This window comes from Musa acuminata, chromosome BXJ1-10 (genome assembly GCF_036884655.1).
Source record: "Musa acuminata AAA Group cultivar baxijiao chromosome BXJ1-10, Cavendish_Baxijiao_AAA, whole genome shotgun sequence".
In the NCBI taxonomy this organism is placed as follows: Eukaryota; Viridiplantae; Streptophyta; class Magnoliopsida; order Zingiberales; family Musaceae; genus Musa; species Musa acuminata.
In genome coordinates this window covers 13,716,136-13,729,509 of record NC_088336.1, presented here as the reverse complement: position 1 = coordinate 13,729,509, position 13,374 = coordinate 13,716,136, and the positions used below count along the sequence as shown (strand labels likewise).

At 43.0% G+C, this 13,374-nt stretch overlaps 3 protein-coding genes across 4 annotated transcripts; 2 read left to right on the top strand and 1 right to left on the bottom strand.

Moving 5' to 3' along the window:
* Positions 1-2,574: 2,574 nt before the first annotated feature.
* Positions 2,575-4,033, bottom strand: LOC135594877 (transcription repressor OFP1-like). The gene has a single exon (XM_065085387.1). It carries the CDS (start codon positions 3,804-3,806, stop codon positions 2,721-2,723), a length of 1,086 nt encoding a protein of 361 aa, XP_064941459.1. The 5' UTR covers positions 3,807-4,033; the 3' UTR covers positions 2,575-2,720.
* Positions 4,034-6,924: 2,891 nt separating this feature from the next.
* Positions 6,925-7,759, top strand: LOC135595190 (uncharacterized). The gene is made up of 3 exons (XM_065085790.1): positions 6,925-7,255; positions 7,338-7,401; positions 7,479-7,759. The coding sequence occupies exons 1-3, from the start codon at positions 6,953-6,955 to the stop codon at positions 7,646-7,648; spliced, it is 537 nt and encodes a 178-aa protein (XP_064941862.1). The 5' UTR covers positions 6,925-6,952; the 3' UTR covers positions 7,649-7,759.
* A 155-nt stretch (positions 7,760-7,914) lies between these two features.
* LOC135595191 (uncharacterized) lies at positions 7,915-9,739 on the top strand. Of its 2 annotated transcripts, XR_010480303.1 has the most exons (5): positions 7,915-8,664; positions 8,744-8,882; positions 8,949-8,983; positions 9,198-9,532; positions 9,604-9,739. XR_010480303.1 is itself a non-coding variant. In XM_065085791.1 (4 exons), the coding sequence occupies exons 2-4, from the start codon at positions 8,747-8,749 to the stop codon at positions 9,402-9,404; spliced, it is 378 nt and encodes a 125-aa protein (XP_064941863.1). In that variant the 5' UTR covers positions 7,915-8,664; positions 8,744-8,746; the 3' UTR covers positions 9,405-9,557. The 2 variants fall into 2 exon arrangements, 1 of the variants encoding a protein (XP_064941863.1); XM_065085791.1 differs by lacking the exon at positions 9,604-9,739 and having other exon boundaries at positions 9,198-9,557.
* The last annotated feature ends 3,635 nt before the right edge of the window (positions 9,740-13,374 follow it).

Below are 13,374 nucleotides of genomic sequence, written 5' to 3'. Positions count from 1 at the left end.
TTTATGTTATCTTCTAAAGAGGATTCTACTAGTTGTACAAATGATAATGCGCAGAAGTAGGTGGAGCTTGAGATTGGTAATTCAGATTCTTTTAAGTTGAACTCTTCTATTCAAAGAATGCCGGTAGATGGTCTTGAGTCTACTAACGAAGATGATCTAGAGGAAGAGCAATATTCCATAGCCAAGGATAGACCACGGAGAAATATTCGATCACCACAAAGATATGCAAATTTGATTGCATATGCTTTGTCTGTTGTAGAAGAGACAAGTGAAGTTGGTGAGTCTACTTCCTACTCGGATGCAGTTTCTTGTGATAATTCTGCTAAGTGGTTGATTGCGATGAATGAAGAAATTGAGTCTCTCCATCGGAATAGAACTTGGGATCTTGTGAAGCCGCCTTCAGGTAAGAAAATTGTTAGATGCAAATGGGATACTAGTGCTGAGGGAAAGGTCCTTGTTCAGAAAATTCATATGAAGGACAATCCAGCTGATATGTTTACGAAGCCTCTTCTGGTTTACAAGTTCAAGCAGTGCTTGGACTTGGTTGGTGTTCATTGTTAGTGATTGCCCGTTGGGGCTTTTATGAAGAAGGTGGAGCAAGTTTTGTTGGGACATGCCAAGGTGGAGATTTGTTAGTTTGGCAAGTCCCATAATCCCACATCGGAAAAATCAGACTTGTTGTCTCGTATTCGAACTATAAATAAGGGTTTGAGCTTTGAAGTCAGATGCACCACAAGTCACATCACAAGTGGCACCATAAGTCGCATCACAAGTGGCACCACAAGAAAACCTAAGTATTTACTTTGGTTTAAGTCCACCCTCAGTTAAATAGTTTGGACTTATACTTTAAGTTTTTCTTGTTTAGTATTTTCGGGTGTTTTCCTAGGAACATCTTCCTAAGACATTTGTAATTGTCCCTTTTATAGTAGTGATTTGCTCCTCTTTCGTCTGTGGATATAGGTCAAAGTCAATTGACCGAACCACGTAAATCAGGTGTTCTTGTCGCTTTTATTCTTTCCGCTTTATTGTCTTTGTTGTGTTGCCAAAATTACCTTATGGTAAATTTCCTAGGGCTAGCTCTAACAGTTAGAATAATAATTAGAGTTGATTTGGGAGGTAATCTCATCAACTCTATTAAGGGCCAACTAGGCTTGTAGTTGGGCTGGTTTGGATCGGAGTCAAGGCCCAACCAGGATGCTAAATTCCTAGTCGGTGGTGGCATCGCTTGGAAAGCAGCACCCCAAGTGGTCTGGGCAGTGGTACCGCCGATAATTATTGCTGTCAACGATGGTACCGCCCTTGTCAGGCAGTGGTACCACTAGAGGTCAGTTTCTGAGCTTTATCAAGCGGTGGTACCACTGACAATTATTGCTACCAGCGGTGTCATCGCCCTAGTCAAGCGGTAGTACCGCTAGAGCTTGGTCTCCGAGCTTTGTCAAGCAGTGGTACTGTCAGTACTCCGAAAATCCGGGATGAAACACTTTTTGACTCTATTTTTGAAAGCTATTGGGGCCTATAAATATCCCACCCTTTTCAGCATGAAAAGGTACCGAAGTGTGATTATAATCTTGAGTTATTGGGGTGTAAAAGTGTTGTAAATAAGTACTAGAGTCCTTCTCCTCCCTTTCTAAATTTTGAGATCATTCAAGAGAGGTGTGAGACTTGTAAGGGTTCTCTCCTAAACCCAGAAAAAGGAGAAAGTGCTGTAAAAAGGTGTTCGGTCTTCACCTATTGAAGAAAGGCCTTTAGTGGATGCCACAGACCTCGTCGGAGGAGGAATCCGAAAGTGGATGTAGGTCACCTTGACCGAACCACTCTAAATTTTGGTTTACTTTTCATTTGTGCAATTTACTTTACTGCAAACCTCCTTAATCTTCTCTTGCACTTTTACCAAAGCTTTCAAGTTCAAGTTCTCTCCGAAATAGATTGAATCGAAACCATTTTCATTGGAATTGGTTTTAAACGAAACTCATAATTTTCTAAAATTGTAATAGTTTTCTGCTGCACTAATTTATTGCACCCCCCCCCCACCCATCTTAGTGACGTTGTTGATCTTAACATCTATTTATGTTAGCCAACTCCCCTTCGCTTGGCCCTTGGCTATGCTTTTGTCCCAACGACCATCTCCCTCTACCCCCCAAACAGTTTCTCATGGGGCAAACATTCCCATCGGTATCACCCTCATCGCATTCTAACAATTACCTCTCCTCTCATTCCTCGTGTAAGAGCTACAAGTGAAGGCAACAATGGCTCTCGCGCTTCCTTCCTCATGCAAGGGTTGTTGATGATAGATCTAACAAGGTGAGATTTAACGAGGGAGCAAAGACGACAATACAGGGGGAGATGATGGTGGATTCAATGAAGGTAATGGTAAAATAATATTTTTATATGGGCAAAGATACTTTATAAAAATTTTAAAAAAATTAAAACAGAAATATTTTTAAATTTTAAGATTTTTTATAAAAATTTATCCCTTTTTTTTTTTGCTGTTTTGGTGGGGGGTGGGGGCACTAGAATCTTATCCCCCACCAACAACATTAGATGAGACATGCAAATTTGTACACACGCCTATGGTTCGCAACAAATATCACAATTCAGCCACGAAACCACTATTTTGATTATTATATCACAATCTTCTTTGACTCGACTCTCCGCTTGTCTGCCAAAGCAGACGCTATCGATCGGCCTTATTGTGATGCCTTGTAACTCCAACATGCACACTATGACATTGTACAACCATTCAAACTGTGATCTTTAAGCCACTCCTTCCTCCGATTTCTTAGCTTAACTTCGGCGAGATCAAACCAGATTTGCTCGAACGCCTTCACGATGACATCGTGGTACTCGTTGGAGTTGAGTAACAGGTAGCAAGCAAGAAGCTCCTCCAGATCTTTCGATGCCCGGATGTTGTTCTCCACGATCATCTCCACCATCGAGTCCCTGAAGTCCCTCCCAGGGTCCGACGATGACTTCACCACCGCGAAGCTCTCCAAGAAGCCCTTCCTCTCGAGCGCTGCCGCTGCCTCCGTCCCGCCGCACCTCTGGCCAAGCTGGGCCTGAACTTTCTTTCTCGCCAGCCTCGGAGAGTTGGCTCTCATCGGAAACCGGTGAAGTCCGGGAGACGATCTCTTGGCTTGCTTCTTGCTCTGCTCAGCTTCACTGGTCGCCGGCTTGGTGATAATTGGACGGAGTTTAAGCTCTGAGACCGAATCGAATTCGTCGAGCTTCTTCTGCGTTTGAGTGGTGGAGCTGTTGGTGTCCACTTCAACGATGACGTCGGTGGCAGAGGATGTTACTCTGCAGCTACGAGAGTGCGGCCACGAGGAAGCGTCTTCGGACTTGAATCGGTCACCGGCGTGGATCCCCTGGAACTCATGATTGTCGCCGTCGATGTAGAGGTCGAGTTGATACGGCGGGGTCACTGGCGACGCTACCGCAGGAAATTCTGGGACGGAGGAGGCGGCCAGCTTGGGTTTTGTGGGAGCAGCTCTGATGGGCTTCCTCCTCACACACTTCTTGGACTTCCTTGCTGGTTCCACGGGGAAATGGGTGTCCAAAACCTTGGAACGGGTGGGGGAGAAGGAAAACCTGTCGGCTTCCGCTCTGCTGGAGTAGTAGTGAGAGGCTCTATTGGGAAGAAGCTTAGGCTCCGGAGGCGAGAAATGAACCGGAGTGGTGGTTGCTGCTGCTCTTGGAGGCTGACCTCTTCCCATGGAGTTCTTGTGTGCTCTCTGGCCCGTGTGTTTGAGCTTGTAGAAGCAAGCATTGGCAATCATGTCCAATAGCCGAAACCTATAGTTTCCCATCACTCAGAAACCAAATTGGATCACCTGAAAGAAAGAAGCAGAGTCTTCTGGGAATTAGGACAGAGAGAAGAATATCAGAAGGAAGAAACCCAATCTGCTTTCTTCTTATTGTGAAGTGACAATTGAGACAGCCAATATAACCATGCACGCAAGTGCCTCACAAGATAAGCTTTGGCTTATTGTGCGTGTGTGAGAGAGTGACAGAATTCTTTGTGTGGGAGGACGATGGGAAGAAGGTGGGATATAAATAGAGAAGGCTCAGGGTCGCTTTAGCTCAGGGTGGGGTCCATGAGGTGGAAGACGTATAAATGTGGGGAATTAAAGATGTATAAAAGCTACCGGGCTGAGGGTTCTCAAAGCAAACTGGAGATGGGATGGATTGGAAGTCTCTCCTCGATGCATTATTAATATTTCACCGATAACACATAAAACCTTTTCTTTTAGCTTGATGTGGTTGTGAGTTCTCTCTCTCTATCAGTTAATTTGATGACAGGGTTTGAGTTCTCACTGACCATCTTTTGCATCCAAGTCACATTAGTCGGGAGACTTGTGTTATCATTTCTGGTCCAATTTAACAAGCATGCTGCCTTCAGCTTTACTTTTATGCATCGACCAAATAAACTGGAAGAACATTAGTCACAAGGCACATTTTTCAGCGGCATAGATGTGGAACTTAAATTTATGATATTAGCAACAGCAGTAGTAGCCTATCCCTGAGATAGATAGAGAGCTTGTGGCCTACATGAGGAAAAAAAAAATCTAAAAAATATAAAAAAAGAAAATGGTGACACCATTAAAGTAATCATAATATCTAAGTTTGATACATTAGGAGCTCAAATCCAATTTTGATTCAACTTCGAGTTTATCGCAAGTTAGAGTATTGAAAAAAAGAAAGATTTGATAATAATTTTATAAAAATTATATCATAGGTATACTAGACAAATGTCTATCCCATTTGTCAGAACATTTGTGGATTGAAATAAATGATAACATGGGGATAGATCATCGATAATTTATCTATGATCTATAAAATCGTGCATCAAATTACTAATTATACTATAATTTAACCTAATACGAGAATTGATAATTGTCATGTAAGGCTAAATGGGCCTCTATGCTAGTATCAAATTAATCATCATGAGATAATTATTTGACTAACATGTAATAAGACGTGTAATAAAACATGACATGACATTGAATTACCAATGTATCAAAACTCTTTTGTCACTTGTGTATCAAACAATCATATTACAAGAACATTAGTCACAAACTATATTTTTCAACAAAAGATAGACGAAACTTAAATTTATGGTATTAGCAACACTAACAACAACAACGATATATGCTTGAGACACATATATATATATAGCTTATAGCCCAAATGTGTAATTCTAACCTAACAGCAAAAATAAAATTATTCTAAAAATAAAAAATAGTTATACGATTAAAGTGATCACAACATCCGAGTTGTGTTTCCAATTGGAAACACAAATGTTCGTTGTGTTTCCAGTTATATCCTCTGGGTCGGCACCATAATGATGATTCTTCTCTTGTCACTTAGATGTCTGCATCATGTCCTTCATTTGGGCTAGTTTAATTTGTCACCCCAATTTGTTCTTATACAAGTATGCTTTTGTGTCGGTGACTATATCACACGTTTCAAGCTAAATATCAGGTCTTGAGAAAGATGTCTCTGTTTCATTGACTCCTCTTTTCTTTTTTCCCTTCATCATTTTTGTCCTTTTCTTCATGTATAATTTCATACCTTTTGTAATGATAGAATGCCCTTTGGGCTTCTTCCTAGAAAAAGATGAGCATAATGCAATTAAGATGAGATCATTCATGACGTGTTCTTGCTGCACTTCAGTAGATCATTCATTAATGAGACCAAAGCGTTGGGACTGAAATCCGTATATCTGAGCTCGTACATTATATTTTCCGTAGTATACTCATGGAATAAATGACCTCAATTTGGTAAAACAAATCAAAGAAGAGGAAAACACTTCTCCAGATCGAGTTGGCTAACTGTGCTTGTCGTTGATTCCCTGACTTGGGCCAGAAGGCGCCGGCGGCATCTTTCCTCTGGCTAAGAGGTTGCACAGCAGCGGCGCCGTCTGCTTCCGGACGACGAGATTCTGCTTCGACAACGTTAATGGCGGTGAGTTCACTGCCGTACCGAAGCTGCACAGAGAACCATCAACTGGGTTAATTGAATCCACCAGCGGTGGAATCCTTTGACCCCCTCTCGGGAGAGCCACGTTTATGCTTGGGTCAATTGCTTGGAGGTCGGTGTCAAACCATCCATTCAAGGGCCTGGAAATGGAGAATTGTGGTGCGATTGAAAAGAGCAGCAGCAAGAAGATGAGTTGAGACTTTCCCACCATCGCCATTTGCATATTAGCGGACTTCTTTGGAGGCTAATGCAGAGGAGAACAGAGAGCAAGCTGAGAAGAGTAGAGCGAGCAAACTAAGAGAGGGATTTGAGGGTTTATAGTGGAGGAGGAGGAGAGGAGTTGACCTGTTCAAGAGCTTTGACTTAGACCACACGGATCTTTAATCAATCTTGTACACGCGAGATTTGGAGCACGCGGTGCCGGCGAATAGGAAAACGATTACGGCAGAAATCTAATGCTGTCAGAGTGGGATTTGCGAGCAAAACCGCGTCAAAGCATCTCCACAACCGTGTACTATAGTAGCTGTTCTCCTTCGTACGTACTTCCGCTGTTACCTATCGTGGCGTCAGGCGTTAAATCCCCAACTATCGCTCATGACTTTTCAGTGTCTACAGTGATCTGAGCGACTTGTCTCTTTGTAATCAGTGCCTTGGGAGTCATTGCACGGCAACTTATAGCAGATCTGAGGTGGAGAATTGTGGGCATGGGAATCTAACAAAGACTCCCAAGGCTTTTCACAGCCAGACACAGTACCACCACTACAACCTGAGATTTTTTGCTCTCCACACGGCCACAGTCGAGCCCTCCTCTTCCTCTGGTTTCACCAGGTTAAACACGACGCCACGTCCCCTTGCACCCACCACATAAAACTGGCAGTGGCTCTGCTGCGTCCGACAAATGGCTCATGGGTCTCATAAATATGAGAGGCTGCCTCATTCTCCTCTCTTGAAATAACGGAAGGGTTTCAGTGCCATGGAGATGCGCGCTCTTCCGTTGTCCTCATCACACAACTGTTGCCCTCCGACCCTTGGATCCTGCAACAGCAGATGTGCTCCAAGGGCCAGTGCTTGCTCCGTCAGGCCAGGAAGAGTGTGGGCTATGACGGAGGAAAAGAAGAGCGGGGAGGAAGGAGCGACGAAAAAGAGCAAGCAGTCCTTGTTTGGAAGCATCACCGAAGCCCTCGACTTCTCCCAGGTGAGGTCCTCTCAGGATGCCGTGCTCATAGAGGACGCGAGGGAGATCACCAGATCGGGGAAGAAGATGACTAGAGAACAGGTACGTACTGTAACACCATCATCTGTGACTTGACATGATCTAAACATCTCTAGTAACTCTTCTCTTCATGATTCTGGTGCAGTATGGTGCGCTTCGGAGGAAGATTGGAGGCACCTACAAGGATTTCTTCAAGTCCTACGTAGATGGTACTTTAAATACTAAAAGATTCCTCCTTTTCGCTGATCATTATAGAAATGCTGACTTGGTTTGATTCTGTGTGTAGTTGACGGGCAATACGTGGAGGAAGGTTGGGTGGACAAGACCTGCAAGGTATGCAAGAAGGACACGAAAGGGGAACCAAGGCAGGTCGACAAACTCGGAAGATATGTTCATGTGGCATGCTTAGAGAAACCAAATACCGGCAATTTTTTCTCCAGGCTCTTCTCCGGATGACTCGCCCTTTCTTTACGTCTTCTCAGTGTGCCAATACGTATACACAGTATCCATAGTACCAATGTAACAGAAGTAAATTATTTTTGTATACATTGATGTCCTCTTTGATTAGCTTCTTTCCAACGTGCCACAGTAATTATACTGTGATAGAGTGACAATGTGAAGATATAGCCCAAGCAAGATGTGTGGTTGTGACAACTCATTTAGAACGATAGCCATCGTTGTTTGGGACATGGGAAGACTACTACAACGGGTAAAGTGTTGAATCCCTAAGTACAGTGGCCAAAAGGGGACGGATCGACGATGGATGTGAACGAAGACACGAAGCAGAGAGACGGCAAGCAAGAAATGGGAGACAAACAGCCTTGGGATTCCTGACTCAATCTGTCACACTCCACTGATCAATGCGTCTCATCCTCCCGTCCTTCCTCACTTACCTTCCCAATGAACTATGTATTCCTTCAATTGACCGCTGAGACCCTCTTCAGTATTTTCTTCAGCGCCCAGAAGATTAATCTCTAATACTCGTTTGGTTGGATTGTCCTTTTCATATAATATCATAATTGGTGGACGTCTACTTCCTGCAATAGTGTTCTAAGCTTTCGTGAGGCCATTAGGTGCTACCGCAACTGTGCGGTCCTCTACACCTCAGATCGTAAGGATATAAATCATATTCCAATGAATCTAGACCTTTATCTCGTCCTCATTTTGGTGTCTGGACATCGTTGTTACAAGGCCAAACCTGTCATTACAAAGAAAGCTTGCAGGGGTCGTGAAAGCGAGAGTTCGATGACCCATAATAAGATGCCTCACCCCGCTTTCCGAGAAAGACAAGAGAGAGAGCAAACGGCAGTAGTAGGAGCAGTCTGCAAGCGTTCGAAAGAAGGCAGAGTAAGAGGAGTTGAAAAGGGTGCTCCCACGAATAATATCATTAAATTCCACAGCTTGTCTCGTCCAGAGGTCGTCTCACAGATCTGGGGCTGCCACAGTAGTAGTGGCAGTAGTACCAGCAAGAGGTAACCGTTTCAGATCTCGGCTTCTCTGATTCTTTCTATCCCATCCTTTGCATCCCTGAGCTCTATGAGAGGGCTGCAGGTGATGGAAACGAGAAGAGGGAGGAGAAGACTCGGGTTGCAGGTAAAAGATGTTGTAGTCTTATGCTGCGGTTTCGTCTGCCTCTTCTCTCTTTGCGCTCTGCTTTCGAGCGTTCCTTTCTGCCAAATCGTCGATGTAGGTAAGTCTCAAGATTCTCTCTGCCGGTGATTGCTTCATCATTTCATGCACGTTGTCATTGTCACAGGTGTTGGAAGCTCAGTCACGGAGCCCTACCCTCAGGTGCTCATATCCTAATAACCCCTTCGCTTTTCTTCTCTCATCACTTCCCTGTCGCCATTTCATTAGTCTCCGGAGGCCTGATCCACACCATCTCCAACAATCTCAATAAGAACGACCTCTGGCGGAGCGGAAAACTATCGCACTGTTTCAGCTCCCGCGGTGTAGCTTTGTTTGAGTTGCTCGTGCTAACTTAACCCGGGTGACCGCACTGCAGGCGGCGGCGGCGGCGGCAGAGGCGAGGCGGAGGCAGCTTGTGGGCGGCGAGCCAGGGTCGGCCCCTCCACGGTGTACAGGCAAGTGCGGCGAATGCACCCCGTGCCAACCCGTGCACGTGGCGCTGCCGCCCGGCACTCCAGTGACCACGGAGTATTACCCGGAGGCGTGGCGGTGCAAGTGCGGCGACAGGCTCTACATGCCCTAAGCGCTACCATCTCTTGAGTTCTACGCCATCCAAGGAATAGTGCCATCGAAGACCACTCACCTATCTCCGCATTGTTGACATCGATCGCTGTCGTGTACTGATTCCAACTCCTTACGGAATAGGACGAGGTGAGTAAGTTACATGTTTCTTTCATGGAGTAGTCGTAGGTGAGCACTCATATCCACCGGTGCTTACTCAGCCCGTCATCAACAAGGGAGGGATGTCTGGACGTGGAAAGATACTGTGGTGGGGGAGCCTTATATTTACACCCTTTTAGATTCCAATTTCGTCATACGCAACCAATACGTATTTATACATACAAAGCCTCAACTTCTCGTAAGAAAAACCAAGTAGAAGGAACAGAGGAGGATGAAAACGGCAGCCGCTGCTACCGTTCTTCCCATAGCATATAAAATATCATCTCATAGCTAATTAATTAAGCCAAGGTGGTGGCGTCGCACTCTCGACATCATCCGTTGCAGCTTTGTCTTTGGCGTCGTAGTAGTGCAGCAGCGCCGCTCCCGAGAGCACCGCCAGCGTCAGCGCCTGCGCGTGCATCCTGTGGCCCGAACGCACATTAATCCTCCCCCATCTCATCTACATACCAATGACAACACCACGAACAAATCGGTACCCACCTCGCATGTATAAGCCGAAGGCTCGTCTTCACCGTCGGCGACCACTTGTGTGCGACTGCCAGCGACGTTCCCAGCGCAGAAGCCCACACAGCACCTACGCAAAACACAGAGGACACTCGACTCAGCAGCAGGATACCGGAGAACGAGGTACTATTTGGTGAGCTTGAAATCTTACCGATGCTCGTGAGCTTGTGCTCGGCCACCCATGCCTGCAGGGAGCTCATGTCCTCCTCACCGATTCAGGTCTCTCTCCACACGGAGCTCGATCGAGTTCCGGGAGTGGCAGAGTGACCTCGTCCTCTACTTATAGGGGCTCCGGTGCCCCCTGGTTTTGGAGGAAGCCTCGGAACGGCGACAGAAACCACCGGCTGCCGCCTTTTGTTTAGTTGATGGTAATTGCTCTGCCCAAGGCGTGGGACTGACAATGGTTTGGAGGAAAGAGGAAAGAGGAAAGGGAAGAGAGTGGTTGAGTTCAGGTGGGATCATGCCGTTGGTTTTGACGACACTGTGGCTATTGGAGTCCATTCGATGTGAGCAGATGGAATGGGGTTTGGATTAAGACCACAGAGTGGATGAACATGTGGGCTGCGGGCATGGATGGCCGTGGTCTCGGTCAAGTCAGAGATGCATACATGGGATTGGTATCACGATTAGTTGTATAATTTCGGGATTTTAATATGTTGGTCCTCTAATTTCTGCAGCTTTGAGATTCGGCTTAGGATCGCGATCATCGTGATGATGCTTGTGGTTTGATCGATATTGTCATGCCGGCGATTTAGGAGCTGAGCCTCATTCAGTCTTATTGGTTGTCTCTCTTTTATACGGTGTTCGTTCAAATTTATAAATATATCGGTTCCTTTTATAATTATTTAAACTTTTACCGTTATCCAATCAAAATATAAATCTTATATCTATTTTTTTCTATGCACAATTCAAAAGATTTGTGCAATATTTATGTTTAACACTTGCTTTTTTCAATGCTTAATAATTGTTTAACACTTGCTGTTCATTTGGGTTTATGATGACATCATAGAGTAAGACCAAATCTTATGTTTATCCTTCCTTATTGGTGTTTAGTAGAAATATTTATGTAAAATCCGTTCTTTATTTTTGACGTGTATCGTACATTTGAGTTTTATTTTTTTTAATATTTAGTAATTTTCTTATACCCAGAATGCATGAGACAGTAGTACTGATGTTAGTCTTGTTTTTTGAGAAGTATTTTTATTTTTAATTTCTGCTTTGTGAAACATGGATATATTTATGGTTGCGCAGGAGAAAATAATCAAAATAGCCATATTCTTATGTGGCATGGGTTGTTTTATAGTTAACGTTCTTCTAGGGTGAAATATCGAATAATCTAAGCCGCATAAAGATAGTCAATTTAGAGATAGGGCTTATTTCGAGATAAGCAAAGGAAATCTATATCAAAATCAAAGATTAGAACGTTTCTCTTGAACGGCTTTCAAGTTATTCTGATAACTTGTGGGAGATGAAAGCAATACTAATATTGTTCCTAAATTTTGCTTTTCTGATAACCGATGACTCTCCTGCACGGTTTCACTTTCAAAGAGAGTTTAAAAAAACACATATTTTCAACTATGTAAGTGATAAAAAAATCAAGTCAAAAGATGGACACTTTCAAAAAATATCATTATGTCAAAACTAAATTGTCAAAGCCCTTTTCATAAGGATACAAGGTGGAATAACAATTCAAACATAATAAACGATTTGAAGATTCAATCAACTATCCACCTCTCAAACGAGGGACAATAAATTGGTCTATAGCTTATATTTACTTATGGATATCTCGTTACTTTCAAGGAGTAAGTCCAAGTAAGTAAATGTCAATGTTAAGCAAATGTCCAAAGAATTAGAGTCGGTAAAAGCCATGCAACATAATGATCACACCAAAATGTTACTGTTTGATCGATAGAATATCATGTGAGAAATACTACATTACATATGATGTGCAGAAAGTACGAGAGAAATTCAATTATCCGAGAAAAGACTTGGTCAAGAAATTTTAAGAAGAAGACCGTGAATATTTTAGGATAGATCATGGTAATATAATGGTGGGACTTGCGAGCACTAGTCAAACTTGTGCTTTCGAGGGGAGCATACGAATACATCATGAATAATCCCAAAGGCATGACAAATGCTATCAAATAAATATTCTATGAAGGTGAAACCCAACTTAGATTCAAATAACATTTCCAATACTCCATAAGTACATATTGAAGAATGGATGAAAATAAATAATAAGCTCAATGAAAGGAGTACAATCGAGAAATTTGGGTGAAGCTAATCGAATTAATTAAATTCTCTTCAAACTTTGTATTAAATGGAAGTCCATTCAAAGTACTCAAAAGCTAGCAACCATCAATTGTTCCCCATTTGGTGATCGGCTATGTTGAAGGTGACACATTCACAAAATATCCTTTAATGGAGTTACCTCAAAAATGGGGGATAGCGCAAGTTTACCCGGAAGGATTTAAAGATGTGAAGGGCAAACTTTGCTAGAGAAGTCCTTAAATTCTTCAAGTTCAATAACATGACACTAATGAAGCTCCAACCAACAAAATTCAAACACTTGCAATGCGACACACCTCGAAGAGGCTTGAACATAAATACAAATGTACATTCTAACTTTATCAACCTTTCTAACTAAATCTGTTTAACGACAAGTTGAAACAAAGCAGGTAAATCAAAGTCAATGACTCATCAATTAAAGAGAGAAGCATATTGCAATGGAAGATGATCGAGTTATGATATTCATATAGGTTTCGGCTGTTAGGATTGTGAATGACACTAAGAAGAGTGGTGAATTAGTACTATCGAAAACTTTCGATGATTTTAAAAAAATTACATTCGATGAAAGTCTATATCGAAAGTGAGCTTGACTTAGAATAAGTGTAAAGTGGAGTGAGCAATAAAACTAGTAAGCAATAAAGGTAAACAATAAAGGAAAAGAGCACATCAGATTTATAGTGGTTCGATCGTCGTGACCTACGTCTACTCCCGATTCCTTTTCCATTAAGGACACCAACGATCACTAACGGTCTTCTTTCAATGGGCGAAGACCAACTACGCTCTTATAACTCTTTTTCTTTTTTACAGGTTTAGGAGACAACCTTTACAAGTCTCACACCTCTCTTAGAATGATCATAAATCTTAAGAAAGAGGAGGGCACCTATCACATTTTCAAGACATTTACAATTCAAAATATCAAGACTTTTGTTCACTTTTCATTCTTTGTGAAAGTGTGGGGTATTTGTAAGTGCAAAATGACTTCAAAATTAGAGCCAAAAAGTATCACATCATGAGTTTCC

Bases quoted from the DNA above. Each gene is read 5' to 3' on its own strand.
- LOC135595191 (XM_065085791.1), top strand. From the start codon at position 8,747: ATGGAAACGAGAAGAGGGAGGAGAAGACTCGGGTTGCAGGTAAAAGAT. The intron at 8,883-8,948 runs GTAAGTCTCAAG...TCATTGTCACAG, and splicing joins CTGCCAAATCGTCGATGTAG to GTGTTGGAAGCTCAGTCACG. The intron at 8,984-9,197 runs GTGCTCATATCC...ACCGCACTGCAG, and splicing joins TCACGGAGCCCTACCCTCAG to GCGGCGGCGGCGGCGGCAGA.
- LOC135595190 (XM_065085790.1), top strand. From the start codon at position 6,953: ATGGAGATGCGCGCTCTTCCGTTGTCCTCATCACACAACTGTTGCCCT. The intron at 7,256-7,337 runs GTACGTACTGTA...ATTCTGGTGCAG, and splicing joins AGAAGATGACTAGAGAACAG to TATGGTGCGCTTCGGAGGAA. The intron at 7,402-7,478 runs GTACTTTAAATA...TTCTGTGTGTAG, and splicing joins CTTCAAGTCCTACGTAGATG to TTGACGGGCAATACGTGGAG.
- LOC135594877 (XM_065085387.1), bottom strand. From the start codon at position 3,806: ATGGGAAACTATAGGTTTCGGCTATTGGACATGATTGCCAATGCTTGC.